Consider the following 21,449-nt stretch of genomic DNA (forward strand, 5'->3'; position numbering starts at 1 on the left):
CTGCGATATATTCAGGAAAATAAAGACATCAAATGTACATCATTGCTGCACAGATGATCATTTGAATCAAAGGATGATGGCTCTAACAGAATCATCAGTCTACCACATAGACGGTTGTCTGTCCTATGTACATGAAAATGAATTTATAAAGTTGAGCATGGGAATGCCCGCCTCAGCTAGATCACGAAAATGTTATGAAGATAATGTATTGTAATGTATCTTATTACAGGTCGCCTTCCAGTTCGAAAAACCTCGGATCCTCATGATAAAGCATTTCACCCGACATCAAAAGATTAACGACCTCATGCTTTATGGGGAAACTGTTATAGATATTTTTGGGCACTGCAACCCCAATCATATATGTCCATAAACCAAGGGCTTCTGAGTCCCTAGAAGTGTTGTTTCATGCCCTAAAGGAACAAGGTCAGCTGATTACATCATCTCCCAGAAGTTCTCCACATAAAACTGCTTAGAACTGGTCAAAACTGGACCATACAAGTTGCTCAGTGCTAAGGGTGCGATGCTTCTCCCCTGCCCAGCGTAAAAGGTGCGATGCATACTAGAAAGCCCTTCTGTAGGGTACAATGGGCGAGAATGGACAAATGGTAGAGAAAGTTTGCGAGGTGGATGATCATGGAATCTTCCAGAAACTTCTCCTGTGACACTTGCCTCTCTGAATTCGCCTAGGGATGAGTAAGAGATCATCAATCTCCAAGTGGAATCAAGAACTATCAGAGAGAAGACACTAATCAAAATCCTAGAAGTTGACTCACCTCCTTGCAATCATCTATGTATGGATCCCTCATCCCAGAGATCCAGAGGTTGGAATTTTGTATCTTGTAAGGAAGTGTTGTTGGTTTCCTGGTAGAATATCATAGTGTTGGGTGATCTAAGCTTTTCATGAGGTGAAGAAGGGATTTCATGCTAGGAGGATGACACTGGGTTAGATCAATGGGTTGTAATCCTCTCTTCTAATCTTTACACCAACAAAGCTATTCAAGTTTTCCTCCACATTCTTGTATGTCTGATAGTATATGCATTTGTGTGGTCAATATATATTTGGTCCTATATTGCTTATGATTGTAGATCTCTTCACTTTGAAGATATTGTGCTACTTTGACTTTACAGGTACTCTTTGAAGCGGAGTGTTCAAGGGAGAAGCGGCAAAGACCTGTCGATGAGGAGAAGGAACAAGCAAAGAATTAAGCGAAAGATTGAGGTTGGTATTCTTTGATCCTCTCCTATCTACTTCTCATAAAGGAAAACAAAAGTAACTTTAATCTGTTTGTTTCTAAGATAGCTACCCATCATAGTGGGACTAGAAGCTCTGCATAGACACTAGATTTCTTGATAACACCCCCCCACTGTAGAATCGACGCAATGAAGGGGGGCTCCACCCCCCCTCTAACCCCCGGTTCACTACGTAGGTTAGTCGTGGAAAGAATATAACACAACCCAACATTCTCCCACTTGTTGTTTTCTTTCCACAAGGGGCAAGAGGAGAGCTTAGTCATTTTTCCAGCCCTAAAACACCCATTGTTTCTCTACATTAGGAGAAGTTCTTAGAGATCATAGATTTTGTTAATACATCTGCAATATTCTTCAAAGTGTCCACCTTTACCAGCAACACCTTTTTGTCTTCTACCATATCCCTCACAAGGTGATACTGAACATCAATGTGCTTTGTCTTTGAACGATAAGCAGGGTTCTTTGCCAAGAATTGCACTTTGGCTATCACAGTATATCCTTATAGCTCCCTGTACTAACCCAATACTTGAACATAATCTCTGCAACCAAAATGTTTCCTTGCTTGCATGAGTGGTTGCCATGTATTCTGCCTCTATAGTTGATAGTGCCACTACAGATTGTTTCTTACTCATCCAACTCACTGCTCCTCCAAATAGGTTAAACACATACCCACTTGTAGATCTTCTCTTATCCAAATCTCCAGCCCAGTCTACATCAACAAAACCATGGATCCAAAACTCTATTCAATCCTGGTCTTCCTTGGTAGAACAAACCATAATCACTAGTTCCACGCAAATACCTGAAAACCTACTTTGCTATTGTCGAATGCTCCTTCCCTAGTTTCGACATAAAACTGCTCAATAATACCACTCATGTGCAATTTCTGGTCTAGTACAGACCATTGCATACATTAGGCTACCGACTGCACTTGCATATGGAACACGGGACATATCCTCTTCCTCTTCTTGTGTCTTGGAACACTGTTCAGTAGATAGCTTTACACCTACATGAATAGGATCCTCCACCGGTTTACTATCCTGCATATTAAACCTATGCAGTATTGTCTCGACATACTTCCTCTAGTTTAACCAGAGCTTCCTCTTTTCCTAATCTCTTTTAATTTCCATGCCCAAAATATAGTTTGCAGCACCAAGATCTTTCATGTCAAATTTGGAGGAGAATTGGGCCTTCAAATCCTGGATAATTTCTTTGTCATTTTCAACTAGAAACATATCATCCACATACAAGACCAGATAAATAACACAGTCACAAATTAATTTAAAATACACATAATGATCTGCTTTGCTTTTGGTGAAGCCAAGTCCCCATATAAATGTATCAAATTTCTAATACCACATCCTTGATGACTGTTTTAATCCATATAGAGACTTCTTTAACTTGCATACCAGTTCTTTCTTACCCTTCACCACAAAGCCTTCATGTTGCTTCATGTGGATCTTCTCTTCTAGATCCACGTGAAGAAATTTTATCTTCACATCCATCTGTTCTACCTCAAAATCAAAAGCAGCAGCAACAGATAAAAGTTATCTAATAGAAGTTACCTTGGCAATAGGAGAAAAAATATCACCAAAATCAATTCCCGGCATCTGGGAATAACCTTTTGCTACCAACCGAGCTTTGTATTTCTCCACCTTTCCTTATGCATTTGTCTTCTTCTTGAACACCCATTTGCTACCAATGGGTTTCCTTCCAGCCGGCAACTCCACTAGGTCCCAAGCCTCATTTTTGTGCAAAGATGCCATTTCATCAACCATGGCCTCTTTCCAGAGTTTTCCATCCTCTGAATCTACTGCTTCCTTCACAGTTCTGGGATCATCATCAGTAATAGATAAAACAAAATTTGAATAGAAATCAGATGGACTATACCTTTCTGGCTACCTTCTTTCTCGAACTAATCTTCTTACACCCGGAGTTTGTGGCTCTTCATCTTTTGATTCCTCCTCTGCTGTAGAGTCTGATTCTTCCTCCTTTAGCTCAAACTCTATCTTCTCAGGTTCCTTTGGTTGGACTTCATGTTTAATAACATCTTTCACCTCTCTGAACACCGCATTTCGATTGTACACAAACTTCCTTGTTGCTAGGTTCCAAAGCTTATAACCCTTTAAACCATCCTTATACCCAATAAAGATGCACTTTTTGGATTTACTATCCAACTTGGTTCGTTTCCCCTTTGGAACATGTACATATGCATCACATCCAAATACCCTCAAATGTGAAAGAGAGGGTTTCTTACCAGTCCATGCCTCTTGTGGAGTCTTATCCTCCAACACTGATGAAGGTGATCTATTGACTAGGTAACATGTTGTCTCCACCGCCTTGACCCAGAATTCCTGTCCTAACCCAGCACCACTAAGCATGCTTCTTGCCCTTTCCATCAATGTCTTGTTCATTCTTTCTGCAACTCCATTTTGTTGAAGTGTATATGGAGTAGTCTTCTACTGTGAAATACCACACTTCTTACAGAATTCTTCAAATTCCTTACTGCAAAACTCTCCACCGTTATCTGTTCTCAGCACTTTTATCTTCTTCTCTATCTGGTTTTCCACTAGACCCTTAGATTCTTTAAACCTGTCAAAGACTTCAAATTTCTTCTTAAGGAAATATATCCATGTATTCCTTGAGAATTCATCTATAAATGATACATAGTACATAGACTTACCCAGTGATGGAACCTTCGCAGGTCCAAACACATATCTGTGCACAAGCTCTAATATTTATTTTGCCCTCTTACCACTAAAGGGGAAACTCACATGATTCTGCTTCCCATATACACAATTTTCACAGAAATCAAAATACAGAGAGCTATTACTCATACCTTCTACCGTACCTTTACCATGAAGTATTCAAAGGCCCTTCTCTCCAATATTTCCAAGCCTTTGATTCCACAACATGGTCTTCTCTCTAGAGACCACTAGATTTTCTGCTCCACTTTTAGGAACCACGAAACTGTTGCACCCTTCGACAATAGTGGTACCTTGCAGCTTGTACAAAGTTCCAGTCCGAACTCCCTACATCAATACCAGTGCTCCTCAAACCATCTTGCATGTATCCTTCTCAAACACTGTTTTTACACTTGCATCATCCAGCTTGCTTACATAAATCAGATTTCTGGCTAATGCAAGAATATGCAGAACACCTGGAAGTGTTCTAACCCTTCCACCTTGCAACTTCAAGTTTACTTTTCTATGATCACTTATTCTAGCCTTCCTATCATTCCCTAAGAAGACATCACCACCATCGTATTTATCATACTCGCAGAACCACTCTCTATGGGGATTGAAGGGAAAGGATGCACCTGAGTCAATCAACCATGCCTCATGATCTACATGTGTACTTGAAGAAGCCAAGTACACATCCCCACCTTCATCTAAGGTGGTTTTCGCCTCTGCAAAAGAAGCATCATCAGATCCCTTTCCTTTGTCAGGAGCTTTAGATTTACAGTCCCTTTTGTAGTGCCCTTCCTTTATGCATTTCCAGCACACCACATTTACAAGTTTTCCTAGAGATTTAGATCTCCCTCTAGATTTAGATCTCCCACTTGATGACTTATTTTTGTTTCTATTCTGGGATCGTCCTTGTACAGACAAGGCAGCAACATTCTGGCTCTCCATATTTTTCTATCTCATCTCCTCCATCAACAAGGATGAGACTATTTCATCAAACTGCAAGGCAGTTGCATTGCTACCTATTGCAATAACCAGACTATCCCACAAATCTGGTAGAGAACACAACAAACTAATGCACTTATCTTCATCTGAAATTTTGATATCAACAGACGATAACTGACTTACCACAGTATTAAATGCATTCAGAGGCTTTTTCACCGAGTCTCCATCTTTCATCCTTAGGTTATATAGATTTTTCCATAGGAACAGTTTATTCACTAGAGACTTAGATTAGTACAAAGTCCCTAACTTGTCCCACAAAACTTTTGTCGTAGCTTCCCCTGATACATTCATTAATACTGAATCTGAGACACACAATCATATTGTGCTCTTTTCCTTTCTATCTAACTTCTTCCATTCTTCACTGGACACTCCCAATGGTTTAGTACTTGGATCTACTGTGATCCACTGATCTTTATCCACCAACGGATCCTCCATCTTGAGTTTCCATAACTCAAAACTCTGACCATTAAATTTATCGATCTCTATCTTTCCACTGCTTGCCATCTTCTTTCACCACTAGAATCGATCCCGCAGATCTCGCACTGAATAGGGTCTACCATAGGCCCGAGCAAAACCCCTCAGCAACAAAGGCATCCCCTTGAAGCCAAAACAACTATGATACCAAATGTAGGTTTTAACCCTATACAGAAATTACCTGCATATGAATTCTAAAACACAGAAAATAAACAATGCGAGAACATAACACATAAAACACATATACACAGAGATTATCCCACTGGATCCCAAAACTGGGACTACCAGCTTGATTTTTCATTATGTTCCTTTCAATGTTACAATACATATTTATACATGCCGAAGCATCCAATAACATGGACTGAAAACCATCGTGTCCAAAACCGTGGACCGAAAACCATAGGTAGGTTCGCCTAACCTAATATAGGGTCAAAAAAAAAATTCCCGGGGCGCTACCCTAGACCCCGTAGAGGGGGGCCACCCGCTCCCCTCAAACCCCCCAAACATGGGGGCTACCACCCCCTGCTGCATAATCGGCACAATGAACGGGGGGCTCCGCCCCCCCTCTAACCCCCGGTTCACTACGTAGGTTAGTCATGGAAGGAATATAACACAACCCAATAGAATTCGATTTGTACCTGCAACCCCGAACTTCAAACTTCGAATTCTATTCTCAGTATACTATTCACAACTATGATAAAATCAACTCCAATACCATGTAGAAATTCCAACTGTAGATTAACCTGATAATGCAATATAGCTATAGGAAAATACTTTAATCTACTTCTACAATCAAACCTGCGGAAGCTTAATATATTGAGAAAGATCAAGTAGAACACATATAACCAGAAGAAGAATTAATGCACATGAAACACAGAAAATACTCAGGGGAAAACCTGAGCTAAAAACCCCACTATCTGTATTATCATACAATATGGAAATACATCAATATCACACAAAGCTTTGGCTCTCACAGCTAGCCAGCTCTCAGTACAATCCTCCTGGATGCTCACAGGCAAACAAGGCTTCTCACAAACCTTCTCCTTAGCCCTCCAAGTCTCCTATTTCCTTGCGTAGTTTTCACTGGGTGATCTAGCTATCACCAAGTGTAACACTGATCACTCACACTGATCTCACACCCTGTAAAACTGCGCAATCCTAAAGTAACCTTCTGCTTCTACATGGATGAGTTTCTTTTATAGAAAAATTCATGCAACTGATAGTACAATGTCCTTGTCTTTAACCGCAAATGGGTCTTTCTCTGAACAGACATGCATGAGTTATATATGAGAGAATCTTCAATTATCTGGAGTACACTAGTTTGATGCATGCATGCATTAACTGACTAAACTCACAATTAGTTCCTCAAACTGTTCGGAACTAATCTAACTAGACATAAGTCAGTTAACTGAGCTAACTAATTACAACTCAATTATAACTCATCCTTATCTCCTTAATTAAGGGATAATCTCCTTAATTTAAGAGATAACTGTTGCATGACTTCACAATTGCTTCTAGCTTGAATTTCTCCAACTAATTAACTCAATATGAATTAATTAATTATTTTTCAAGCAGCGGGTGAGATTGAATTCGAATTTTAATTCAAGGAAAAATTAAAATTGGAATATACTGGATTCTATTTTTATCATTTCTTGTTGCTATTTTTAACATGATTGTGTGATTTGAAATATGTGTGCATTCTTTACATTCGGGTATTGAGTTTTACTATTGCATTTAGTTCTAGAAAATTTACAACCAATAGTAATTATCTGTTTGGACTTCGAACCAACAAAATGCTTTGGTAATATGATCTTTGTTTTAAATTTAATTAGATATCTAAAATGGAGATATATGAAATTGACATTGTCAATTGGGGATCTCACAGGTGGTTGGGTAGAATTATTATTATCTCCCCCAGCCAGGTTCAATACCCTATGAGTGACATGATGATGAGAAATATTGTTGTAATGACTATGTACCTATGAATATTGTTGTATTGACCCTTAGTTTTTCCCTTGGGTTGAGAGAGGAGGATTTCCCCAAAAAAGAAGAAAAGTGAAACTAACACTCAACTCTAGACTTTTACCTTGCATTTATTTCTAGAAAAATTACAATTGCACATTAACTTTTATGATGTTTGGACATTGAACAAACAAAAAGGCTTGTTGCATTTGTTTTTTTTATTTTTATTTTTTCTAACATGTATGAGTATTGAAAGTTCACTTTCTTTTTTTAAAACGTTGGTGTGATTATTAAAATACAATTTTTATTATTATTGACAATATTCTTCTCATTAACTTTGAGGTGATTATGTTATGCATTGTGTCATTGCAAATTAATTGCGTAAGTACATTAAATTGTTCATTTTTTTAAATGTGCCTTGGTATTTACAGTACTACGTTGGAGATAGGTTGATTTGGTGAAATTCATGAAAACAATGCAGCATGCTACTTGTGTGTCTTGTGCATCAATAGATAACGAAGGATTCAGAGTCCAAACTGAGCCTCATGGTTTTCTGCAATTGTTTAGCCATATTTATTAGAAAACAAAATACAACCATCATAAGCAAAACTCCCTAAGTGTTTGATGTCCTCAACTACTTAGGGCCTACCATGATTACTTCAATATTATGGACCATCCTCACTTCCTAATAGTAAGCTGAAGCACTTGAGCGAAATTGGTGCATGCAACAAATTATGGCGATGGAATCTTTTCCAAGAAGGTTGGACCTATTGCAAGAAGATTGTCAAAATGTCTGGAAGATCTTAGAGTACATGTGTGCATAATCCCTAGCCAAAGATGCTATGTTCTATTATTAGGATAGGAGTTCACTAATGTTGGTTAAAGGTTTTAAGATCCAAATGATTGGTGCATATGCTTGTCATGAGTTACATTGCATACTAAGTGTCGTTCCCAACATCTAGGTTTCAAGGTCTCCTAAAAATAGCAAACACACATTAATGATTTTTCAACCTTTTTAATTTTCTTTAGGTATTGATTAAGGATTGTCGTGTTGGCTAAATGATCTGCTTTCATCATTGCATTAGCTAAATGTTCTGTTTTTTTATGTTTTTTTTGAGAGGATTAATCTTGACTATCAAAGTTTACATTCAAATTTAATGTTCTACTCTGTTGGATCTAATAGATGCTATATTTATGAAGTTGGGTTAAGGACAATAAAAACAAAATACATGGCATTTAACATATATTGAAGTGTATTGAATGAGTACATTAAGTCTGGTTATGGACTACAAAAACCCAACTCAAGATATGTAGTATGTAGTATATTACTGTCTACTAGAATACTGAAAACTTATAACAATTTTTGTTTTTTAACATTAAATGTTAGGTTAGATAATCAAAGATTGAAATTAGGAAAATAATCAAGGACAAATAACTTGCACACAAAAAACATAGGATGAGCATAACATATAGCAATATAGAGAATCATGTACACCATACAACTAATAGTCACTAACTACATCATATAGCTATACAACAATTCTATAATCACTATATCATATGAGAATCATGTACACCATACATCTCCTTACTAACACTAGTCACTCATGTGCAGTCTATGTTGGTTCATGTGTTTTTCCTCTGATTGTGTGATTTGAAATATGCTTGCAGTCTTTAGATTTGGGTATTGAATTTTTACTATTGCATTTAGTTCTAGAAAATTTACGACCAATAGTAATGTATCACGTTTAGACTTTATACTAACAAAATGCCTTGGTAATATGATCTTTGTCTTAAATTTAATTAGATATCTAAAATGCAAATATATGAAATTGACAATGTCAATTGGGGTTATCTGGGGTGGTTGGGTAAAATGGTTATTATCTCCCACAACCAGGTTCTATTCCTTGCGAGTGACATGATGATAAGAAATATTCTTGTAATGACTATGTACCTATGAATATTGTTGTATTGACCCTCACTTTTGCCCTTGGGTTAGAGAGAGAGGATGATTTCCCCTGGAAATAAATAAATAAATAAATAAAATAAATAAAAATAAAAATAAAAATAAAAAAAATATGAAAACTATCATTTCACTCTTGATTTTTACCTTACATTTATTTGTAGCAAAATAATAATCGAACATTAAGTTTTATGATGTTTGGAAGTTGGAAAAACAAAAAGGCCTTTTGCATTTGGTTTTTTATTTTCATTTGTATTTTTTCAAACATGTATGAGTATTGAAAAATTCTATTGTTTTCTTAAAATATTGGCGTGCTTTTATCAATATAGTTTTTATTATCATTGATCATATTCTTCTCATTAATTCTGAGGTGATTATGTTATGCATTGCCTCATTACAAAATGATTGCATAAGTACATTAAATTGTGCATTTTTCTTAAGTATGAATTATTTTTTGCAGTACTACTTTGGATATAGGTTGATTTGGTGAAATTTATGAAGATAGTGTAGCAGGATGGACTACTTTGTGTGTCTTGTGCATTGATATAAAAGGAAGGCTTCAAAGTCCAAACTGACCCTCATGGTTTTCTACAACTATTCAACCATCTTTAGTAGAAAGCAAAATAAAATCATTCGTAAGCAGAACTCCCTAAGTGGTTGAGGTCCTAAAATACACTCCTAAATAGTTGGATACTTTAGGGGTTCATTTGTTAAGATCCAGAGGAATGTTTGGAGGTTTTTGAAGAATTCCCCAGATCATGTGATTGGCAATACTAGATTTTGTGCTCCATGCATATTAGGAACCTATGGCCTCATTTTTTTTAGAATGTAACAAACCCAACCTATAGAAGAAAATGATAAGAAATGAGGGGGAAAATGGTTTTGTTAGGCCCCCATACTATTAGTGTAACCCCTTATTGTTATTACTAAAACCAACTTATTATATTGATGTACCCATGTAGTGCCCATATTGTTACTATTTTTCCCCATAGAAGCCCACTATTGTTATTATTGTGCCCTTACATTATTATTGTTATGTCGGCTTTGATTATGTTATGACCCCTTAGACTCCTATATATAGAAAGGAGGTCTTTTCATTTGTATCATCCAATAATTGTTCATTTATGTAATGTAAAGGAGGTTGCCCCCTCGAATAGGTTGAATTCAAAGGCGTTGATCTATCTTTTTTATCTTTGCTTGAGCTAGTTTCATAACATTTGGTATCAGAGCTTTGGATTCTAGGGTTTCACTGCTCCAAATAGGTCTTCGTGGAATTTGTGCTATAACTTTTTTTCTGCGACGTTTCAAAAGTTGCAAAAAAAACCCATTTGAGAAGAAATAGCGCTAAATCCCGAGTCTGAATTTCAAATCTTGTTGCGCTATATTTGCAGAGATATGATCTGAGGAAGTTGTTCTTTTTGCAGACTCCTGAATTACATTCCAAACAGGTGACCTGGGGAAAATCATCATAACTTTCTCTCTGAGAATCAAATTGAAATTTAGTAAGAAGGTACAGAAAGAGGACAGACTGTAGTTTCTCGTATATCTTTTTTAGAGTCAAAGGTCGAAAAAATTGACACGTGGAACTTCATACAAGTTCACTCTTCTAGAAAGGTCTATAATCAGGTCATCTTGGGAGATTGTGCATAACTCTTTCTTGGAGAATCCAATTTGGATCAGACTAGTGGCATTGAAAAGAGGACACAAAGGGGTACTGTTACGTAGTAATTTGTCACTGTCTCCCTGTCGGTCTCCCTACTGTGTCATGAAATAAAATGCACCATGCTCATGCTCTCTAAACTGGCCAAATGACCCACTTTGCCAAAGTTTATTGCATCAGCGCGACTGTTATTAAAATAACCGCGCTGACTGTTACGCAGTAATTTGTCACTGTCTCCCTGTCGGTCTCCCTACTGTGTCATGAAATCAAATGCACCATGCTCATGCTCTCTAAACTGGCCAAATGACCCACTTTGCCAAAGTTTATTGCATCAGCGCGACTGTTATTAAAATAACCACGCTGACTGGCGGATGATAGTGTAACTGATGCGCTGCCAGCGTGGAAGCACATGGGTTTTCCGTGCTAGTCGAATTTCATGAGCCAGCGCATCCTATGAAAGTATTAAGCCGCGCTGACACAGCCTGCTCTGTTATTGTGATGCGCTGTCAGCGCTCCAGTTCAGTGTTACACCCGCGCTGATCCAGTTTGGGCGAATTTGTTCCAACAGCCAGCCTTCCAGATGGTTCCAGACTTGGTTGTTGGCCTTGTGAGTATCGCCCTCCCTTCTATGGCATGTCTGTTCGTCATTTGGAACCACCTTCCTTGAAGATAAGCTTGTCCTCCACCATTCATGGAGACTCCTTCTCCTATTTAAACCTCCACCATTACCATGAGTAGCTAGTTTGGATAGTGTGGAATTCATAGTGCTTGGATTGCTGCTGCTAGTAGGTAGTTGGTGTGACAAGTGTGGTTTTGCTAGAGGAAGCTTAAGGAAGGTTGTGAGTATTGCTTGTGTGAGAGAGAGCTTTTGTGTTGGGAGAATCTACCTCCAAGGGTGAATGCTTAAGAGACTTGCTGGCTGGACCCTCAAGAGAAGGACTCAGCGTCAGAACTTTGGTTGTACCTTTCTTTGTTATTGATTTAATAATAGATGACTACTGTTATGGTTCCATTCTCATTTGTCTTTGTAATGGTCAATGTGAATTACATCCTTTCTGACTGATGTATAATTGCTTTTATTAGATTTCACGCTTGTGTTTGTCTTTCTCTTCGTGTGTGCAGGTATCTATTCACGGAGATCGTGGAAGATCGTGACCGGCCAGAGCGAAGGAGCGAGAGCGGCATCTCTTCGTCAAACAATAGCGTTGGAATCCAAGTAGGTGTTCATTGCCTCTCTTGTATTTGCAATTAGGAACTTGCACAGTAGCATTGATTGATTGTTGCTAGACCCATTCTGGGCTAGTAGGGATCGCCTCTATCCGTAGAGGGGATTTACCTCTCCAACAATTTGGCGACTCCACTGGGGAGCTGGCCTTTGTCTCTTTTTGTTCATTTTTGTGTTTGAGTTTGATTGTTCTCTCTTTCAAAATTGGGGATTAGTTCTCTGCTTTTAGGCTTCCTGGTTCAGTCTGGGAGGTGTATAAATTGTTTAAAGAGTTCTGGCCTTGGTTTGGGAGTTTTTGGCTTGATTCTGCCTATTTTTTAGCCTCAGCGCGGTTTATATCAAAACAGTTGCGCTGACAGCGCATAGCTGTTTCTTTAACCCTGTTGTCATCGCGCTTGTACGTAAAACAGTCGCGACGGTTCTGAAATCGAACCAGCGCGCTTAAGTCGTGTCCTTCCGCGCTGACAGCGCCTAGTTGCTACGCGTGACCTCTTGTCAGCGCATTGTTGCTGAGCGCTACCCGCGCTGATCCTGTAAAATTGAATTTGTTTCAATTTTGCCTCCTGAGCCTGTTGGTTTGACTATCTCCAGCTCTTTCTACTTGGTTTATGACTTGATATTTATTGTTTGAATTGTGACACACTTGCTTGCGAAGTCTTGTCGGGCGGATTTCGTTTTTGTGTCCCGTGACCTAGTGCCATCATCCAGCTTTCACTGGATTGACCTTGTTTTATTCACTTGTTCACAAAAGTTCGTTGCTACTTGCCTTTGCTATTGCGGAAACCTTCCTCTTTTTGCTTTCTTTGCTTGTTTGCTTGAGGTGATTGTCATTGAACCGATCCTCGGATTGTTTCACTACCCAAGACACAGATCACAGTTGCTAGGGTTCAATCAGCTCTTTTCACGCTTGTTGTGTTTGTCATTGAGAAATTTTACTTCTTTTTGCTCAGTGTTGCTGTCTCTCAAAATTCATTTTAAAGTGCACGGTGCCATTGAAAAAGAGATCAAACTAATGTCTTTTGCATTCAATAGTTAATGAAAAGAAGAGCATTTCATTGATTTGTGTTCTCAAAAGAAAATTTCATTTCTTTGTCATTAGCTGCATTAGATTGTTTGATTGTTTGAGTTCGTTTTGTTTGATTGAAAACTCTTAACCCTCTCGTAATTAGAATTCATCGAACGAAATGGTACTCTTTGGCATGTAGTTTGCATCTAGGAAATTGTGAGAGATCACACGATAAGGCCTGAAACCGAAACTTAATTCAAGATCAACCATAAAATAAACTGAATAAACCTAAAAGCGCATTGGAACTTAACGCAAACATCTAGAGGTCTAGGATAGAGACGTGTTCCGGCGTCTTTAAACATAGTCACTATTGTTTCACATTACGGTTGGGTGATTCCTCCTTCTGTGACTCGATAGTGGTCTAACACGGATTGTGCTCCCATGTACCGTCGCGTATATAGGAAGACCCCACTAGGCTTTTATCCTTGATCCATAGGAAGCCGAGTCTGCCGCCCTGCGAACCGTAACGCACCGAACACAACATTCGGGAAGATTGACTGCAGTACGGAAAGTCCTTGGTTCTCATACGATTGCCAAGGTGTATAAGCAGTTTTACGGATTGCTTGGTAAACCCTTTGCCTAGAATCTCCAGAGCAGTCACTTTTGATCCTTTTCGGACTCCCTAAATGAAAAGGTGCCAGTGAGCTTCTTGTCACTTCGTGCTCATTAAACATTCGAAGGAGACTAGAGTCATCTTTTCGTCCTTTTCTCGACTCTTGAAACATGAAAAGGTCAAGTTCAGTTCCTGTGTCTTAAAAATTTATTCGGCCGCGATAACATTACCTGGTTAGATTTTGTATGCGTTAGTTTGAGTAGGGTCTTTGTCGTTAGTTTCCTTTAGGGTTTTGTGTGGGGTTTGTCATCCTGGCTGACCCGTCAACTCCCGGTCCAAGTGATCAAGGTTCTCCATCTTCTGTTGCTCCTGAGGTACCAGTTGTAAGCGGTACTCTTCCGGTTATCCCGAGTATCCAGCCTATTAACGTACGTGCCCCGGGCGACGAAGATTACGAAGAAGATTGGAACCCTATCTGGGAGCCTGACGAGGACGATATTCCTGTTACCCCTCCTGGTATTTCGTCTCCGATGTCCACTTCCCACATGGATGAGACATCTCCCAGCGCAGGCGAGACACCCGTGGTGTCAAATGTTGAATCTCCCATTCCGGCTACTTCCCCACTCCCTCCACGATATCAGTCAATCAGGGATATAATAGCTACCAGAATGCCTTCTACCACTATATGGGATCCTAGTCTCATTGCCACCACGGAACCCTTTCTTTCGCAACCCCCTAATACGCCTGTTACTTCAGTTCCCACGAATCCAACTGTTTGTGTAGCATACTCAACTCCAGTCGTCAGTGCTGTGACAGCATCTTCATCTACAAACCCTGGGGCTGGTCCCTCTCACAGTCAAGTGAGCAATGGCCAACCAGGGCTTTCGTCTGGAGTCATCGATCCTGCACAAAGTGCTCAGCCCTCTTCTGGTCCTGTTCCAGGAGGGGGGCCGTATGATGCCCATGGGAAACCCATTGTGGACCCGAACTATCAAGGTCCACTCTTTTATTATGATTCTACCGGTCAGTACCTCCAGTTCGCTCAATCCGCGCCTCTTCAACCTTTCGTTGAAGTCTCGGTACCATTAAACATTGTTTATGATCCCAGTACTCATTCTTTTCATGGGGGCCAGGCAATTCCTGGACAGCCTCAAGGACCACCTAATCTAGGCCAGCCGCCTTATGTGCAAGCCCCCCAAGGGCAACCACTTTATGGCCAGTCTTACCCAGGACAATCTGGGGGCCCACAAGGACAACCCTACCCGGGACAACCTTCGGCCATGGGCGGTCCATCTTTCTCCTATCAGAGTCAACCTTCTGGTTACCCAGGGCAACCTGGTACCCAGCAAGGTTATCCGTTTGGTCACCCAGGACAGCCTTACATCCAACAAGGCCAACCTAGTTTCCAGCAGGGTTATCCCACTGGACAAACTGGCAAAATTATACTCCTCAAGGTCAACCAGTAGTCCAACAGGGGTATCTTTCTGGGCAGGGGGGGCAACCCTACGTACAGCAGGGCCAACCCACTGCTCAGCCCGTGAATCCTCTTGGGCAAGGGGGGCAACCCTACGTACAGCAGGGCCAACCCACTGCTCAGTCCATGCAACCTTCTATGCAAGGGGGGCAACCCTACGTACAGCAGGGCCAACCCATTGCTCAGCCAGTACAACCCTCCGGACAAACGGGCCAGCCCTCTGTGCAACAAGGCCAACCCACTGTCCGCCCTACTCATCCATCTGGACAGGCTAGTCAACCGCAAGGTCAACCAGCCATCCAGCCGGCTCGGCCATCTGTTCTGCAAGGACAACCCTTGGTTGCTCAAGGACAAACTGGCACCCAACAAGTACGTCCTTCTGGGCAAGCAGGTCCATCCCAAATTCAACCAGGCCAACCTTCCGGCCAGATGATCCAAGCTCAGCCAGTTCAAGGACATTATTCTGGGCCTCAAACTCAAATGGGTTATCAAATGCAAGGCGGGCCACAGCCCCAACCTTCCTACCAAGCGCAGCCTGCTTATCAGGCTCAGTATGGAGCCCAGCAAATGTATGGCTACCAGCAACCCCAGGGGCAAACTCAGTCTACCCCTTACCAAAATTATCAACAGATGTAGGTCACTCCTTACCAAAATTATCAGTATGCTGCACCTGCGGGTCAAGTTTCTAATACATGGGGTGCTGGGGGGCAGACCCAGGGTCAACTGTCTGCATATGGACAGAATCCATATGGGCAGAACCCCTACGGACAAGGTCCCTATGCGCCAGGCCCTTTTGGGCCAGGTCCATCTGGGCAGAGTCCATGGGGGCAACCACCACCTGGTTGGAACCCTAATACTGCCTCGAATCCACAGCCACAAATGTCCTTTAACCCTCAGTTGCCATTCTTAGCGACGTTGGAACTTCCGGATGTGTCCAAGTTAACGAATGATCCCATTCTGCATAATCCGTATTGGCCACCAGTTCCAACTAAAATACCCGGTGATTGTCCAAAATTTGATGGCAAAGCTGGTGAAGATCCTCAAGCCCATGTTATGACCTATCACCTTTGGTGTTCATCGAACTCATGGCTTGATGACTCTATCCGGCTCCGCCTCTTTCAGAGAACTCTCACCGGCTCAGCCGCTAAGTGGTATATTGAGCTTAGTCGCGGCATGTTTCAAGATTTCAACTCGCTGGCTATGGCATTCTTAACTCATTTTCAGTTACCCATTCGGTACGAGACAGGGACAAATCTCCTCACGTCTCTTAAACAGGACACGGCTACGCACATATCTGATCATATACATGAATGGAGAAGGCGTCGTCGCTTGATCAAATTCTGGATTCCTGATCAACTCCTGACCGATTGGTTCACAACTTCCTTTGTCCCTAAAATTGCAAAGGACATCGCCATGGGAGCTTGTGTAACTGAAGAGCAAGCGATCGCGCGAGCTCAGTACCTAGACTTAGTATACTCTCAGTCGGGTACTCTATATGATTATTTTCCAGACGCCCCGAGGCCTGGACAGACCAAGGCTCTGCCCAAACCATCTGTTGATGGAGTCATTGGCTCTGTGAACTCGTCATCGAAGAAATCGGCCACGAACCCTGGGAAGCAAAAACAGAACGCTTCTAATGAAAATGCTTCTCAGGGCCAATCTAATCCTGGAAGTACCTCCGAGGTAAACGCCGTCCAGTCCACCGCGGCGGATAAATCCTCAAAAGGGAAAAAGAAGGGGAAAGCTAAAGATAAATCTGGACAGCCAAAGCAGGATGCCCCTAAGCCTCCACCCGAGGAAGGAGCTAAACGAAAACCTAAGTATCCTTGTCTCATCTGTGATGAGGATCACTACACTAAGGACTGCCCAAGGCGGTCTGAAGTTAGTCGGTTATTGAAAGGTGCTCCTGGGACTCCTGCCGTGCTTAAAGAGCCTTTCCCTTCCCAGCAGACCCAAATGGTGGCAGACCCGTCTCAACCCTCTTCCTCGTTCGGTTCTCAAGTGTTCATGGCTGGCACGATCCCCATCCATGTTTCAACTCGAGCGAAAGATTATCCATCTCGTGCCGGGAAAGAGCCGGAGGTTCCCTCCAGCGCTCCTCCGTCTAGTTCTGGTCCTCTCCACATCGAAAGGCCCAGCACTGAGACGATCCCCCGACCCCCTCCAAAAGGTGTACTCAGGAAGTCATCTTACAACCCTAATGCTCGTGCTGCCCAGCACTATAGCATTGTTGAGGACTTAGCTCAGGCTCCGTCTGCTATGTCCGCTCTAGAAGTCCTCCAGAGCTGCCCCTCCCAGAGGAAGTCCTTGCTATCAGCTATTGGTGGCATCGACCCGGCAGATTCAGATTTGATTTCTTTCGATCTCGAGGGTTTTACACAGAGATTGCCTCACCAAGTCGCTTTCCTTATACAGGTCATCATCAATGGCAGAACGATTCATCGTACGGTTATTGATGAAGGTGCCTCAACCTGCATCATGTCTGTTGCTTGCTGGAAGGCGATTGGTTCCCCTACTTTGAGTCAGTCTCCTACGACGTTAGAAGCTTTCGATGGAAGAGAATCTCATCCTTACGGTATCCTCCAACGCTTACCCATCTCTTTGGAAGGAAAGACCGTAGAAGTGGAGGTCGAAGTTGTTGACGCCAATCTGACCTACAACCTCCTCCTCGGACGGAGCTGGACATACGCCATGCAGGCCGTGGCTTCCTCCCTGTTCCGTGTCATTCGTTTCCCTCACCAGGGGAAGATTGTCACGGTGGACCAACTCTCCTTCTTCGCCTCTTCTTCTGAAGGTAATGTACCATTCGTGGAGCATACCTCAAAGTCACTCGAGAGCGTGGGTGCCGAACTTTTCAAAGATCCCACTTTAATGGGAGTCTTTCCCCTCCCACCTCTGAATCTCGCCCCTATCAACATGATCTCTGTACGCTCAGATCCGTGGGTTCTTCCTCCTGCTAATCAGGAAGACTCTTGGGGTGATATGATGCCGTTGAGTCCTGCCGAACTCAACTACATCGAGATTGTTGCTGCATCGGCTCCCCCTGATGAACCTGCTCTCCCGAGCAGTGTTCCCGATTCATATGATCATTTCCCTTGGCTAGGAGATGAGGCTACTTCGGATCCATTGAAGGAAATATTTCCTTCCGACGAAGCCATCATAGAGACCATGTCTCTCGAAGAGCTCCCTTGGTCAGATCACCACCATCGCTCTTCGTTTCTCCCTCCCCATCCGGAAATGACCGCATGTCTCGAGCGGTTTGCTTCATGTGTCCCATCCCCGCCCCTCCAAACACCCATTCAGCTTTATCAAGTGTCTTCAGAGGGCAATATGGGAAATATCACGCAAACCCAACCAATCGACATCTCTGTCAAACTAGGGATTGTCGAGCACATTCACATCGGAGTCACTTGCACTCCTGACGAAGTTCAACTCTATACTGCTTTATTTCGCGAATTTCGTGATGTCTTCGCATGGTCCTATGAGGAAATGCCCGGCATCGATCCTAGTATCGTGGTGCACGAAATACCTACATATCCAGGTGCTAAGCCTGTTCGTCAGCGCTTACGCCCTGTGCACCCCCGAAAGGCTACAGCCATCAAGGCCAAAGTCGAAAAGCTTCTTAAAGCTGGTTTCATTTACCCCATTCCCCTTACGGATTGGGTGTCTAATATAGTCCCTGTGAATAAAAAGCAGGGTACTATCCGGGTCTGTGTTGACTATCGTGATATTAATCGTGCCTATCCGAAGGATAACTTCCCTACGCCCTTCATCGATCAGCTTATTGATGAGTGCGCAGGAAGTGAGATTTACTCGTTTATGGACGGCTTCTCTGGCTATAACCAGATCAACATTGCACCCACAGACCAGCATAAGACAACTTTTATTTGTCCTTGGGGCACCTTCGCCTATAAGAAGCTTCCTTTCAGTCTAAAGAATGCCGACGCTACATTTCAACGTGCAATGTCTTATGCCTTTCATGATATTTGTCACATTGTACAACCTTACCTGGATGACCTTCCGGCTCATTCAGCTAAGCGTCAGGACCATCCCTCTCATCTTCGCGAGATTTTTCTCTGCTGTCGACACTACCGCATAAGGCTTAATCCTCATAAGTGTGTCTTCTGCGTAGAATCTGGCCGACTGCTCGGGTTCATCGTCTCCCGAGAAGGCATCCGTCTGGATCCCCTCAAAGTTGAGGCCATCTTGAATCTTCCTCCCCCTGCCTCTTTGCAGCAATTGCAGAGCCTGCAGGGCAAAGCGAATTTCCTTAGACGATTCATTCTGAATTATGCTGAGGTGGCTAAGGGTTTCACACGGTTATTAAAGCGAGACACACCCTTTCGTTGGGATGCCATCGCCCAGGAGTCTTTTGAGCGACTCAAGGACCTCCTTGTCTCGGTCCCACTCTTAAGACCTCCGAACTATCACCGCGATTATTCTCTCTATCTAGCTGCCGCCGACACCACCATCGGCATGGTTCTAGTGCAGGATGATGATGATGGCAATGAGCACGTTATCTATTACCTTAGTCACAATCTCTTGGATACGGAAACTCGCTACGCGTATGTCGAGAAGTTGGCATTGGCAGCTGTCTGCGCCATCCAACGATTCCGGCACTATATCCTATTGCGCACTACGACCGTGATTTCTGACTGCAACCCAATGACCTACATCTTGTCGCGTCAGCTGCTGAGGGGCAAGTACTCGAAATGGATTGTCATCCTACAAGAGTTTGACTTGGAATTTACTGCTGCCAAGTCTAAGAAATCTCTGGTCTTTGCCGAATTGCTCTGTTCTTTGCCATCCCCTTCTGTACCATCCCGTTCGGAAGAGCATATCCCGGATGAAACATTGTTTCTAATCAGCACCCTCGACCCTTGGTATGGGGACATCATAGTATATTTGCAGACGTCTTCCTTCCGTCCTAATGTATCAAAAGACGCTCGACGAAGGATTAGTCACCAATCTCAACCCTATCGCATTATTGGCGATACCCTGTACCGCCTCGGCGTTGATTCCGTTCTCCGCCGATGCTTGACTCTCGAGGAGGCTGAGCGGGTATTGAATGACTGCCACTCCGGTGCTTGTGGTGGCCATATGTCCGGATATGCCACCGCCCAGAAAATCCTCCGTGCTGGTTATTTCTGGCCTTCTATCTTCAAGGATTGCATCCTTGCCGTCCGTGCATGTCATGAATGTCAGGTCTACCACCGGAAAATGCGTGCACCTCCTGCACCACTACACCCTGTTGTTACCGTAGGTCCATTTGCCAAATGGGGCATCGATTATACGTCTTGTAACCCTCGTTCGGCCGGGGGGCATGGATATATCATCATTGCCGTGGATTACTTCACCAAATGGGCCAAAGCGATGCCTACATTGAACGAAGACGGTTACACAGCGGCGCAGTTCTTGTTTAATCATGTCATTACTCGATTCGGAGTCCCCCAGGCTATCATCACGGATCACGGAAAACATTTCCGTAATCACATGATTACGGAACTAACGACCCAGCTAGGCTTGCGTCAAGATAGCTCGACGCCGTATTACCCTCAATCCAACGGCCAAGTTGAAGCTGTGAACAAAGTTTTGATCACAATGCTCCAACATACCGTGAATACGCATAAGTCTAACTGGCATCTGATGCTGTTCCCTGCCTTGTGGGCTTACCGGACCTCTGTGAAGGATGCCACCGGTTTCACTCCTTTTCAGCTTGTTTATGGACTGGAGGCCACCCTTCCTATTGAGTGTGAGATTCCTTCATTAAAGTTAGCTGTCGAGTTGCTTCCCAACACCACTCTGGTGGAGGAATGACTTCTTTATTTAGAACGGCTAGACGAGACCCGTCGCTTAGCCTCTCTAGCTATTGAAGCGCAAAAGAAGAGGGTTAAGGCTCACTTCGACAATACCATTCAACCTCGTTCCTTTGTTGAGGGAGATCTAGTACTGCTCTATGATCAAGCTAAGGATAAGCTGGGGGCAGGTAAACTCGAATCCATGTGGCTAGGCCCCTATATCGTGAAGAGAGTTTTGCAAAAGGGGGCATATGAGCTGATCGATTACGAAGGAAATCCTCTCGACAAGCCCCGCAACGGGCTCTATTTGAAAAAATATTATGCATGATTTCGTGCA

The 21,449-nt window shown here is 42.6% G+C and overlaps 1 protein-coding gene across 1 annotated transcript in view; it reads left to right on the forward strand.

Annotated features, from left to right (window-relative positions):
* LOC149210787 (uncharacterized) overlaps nt 1–21,449 on the forward strand; it is a 92,416-nt gene that overhangs the window by 20,704 nt on the left and 50,263 nt on the right. Inside the window, exon 3 of the mRNA XM_089399097.1 lies at nt 1,129–1,219. Within this exon, the coding sequence (XP_089255223.1) occupies nt 1,129–1,219 (91 nt within the window). The remainder of the gene's footprint in view (nt 1–1,128; nt 1,220–21,449) is intronic.

Source organism: Pinus tabuliformis, chromosome 1_2 (assembly GCF_031772625.1).
Source record: "Pinus tabuliformis cultivar Carrire ecotype Pingquan chromosome 1_2, CPIR1, whole genome shotgun sequence".
Lineage (NCBI taxonomy): Eukaryota > Viridiplantae > Streptophyta > Pinopsida > Pinales > Pinaceae > Pinus > Pinus tabuliformis.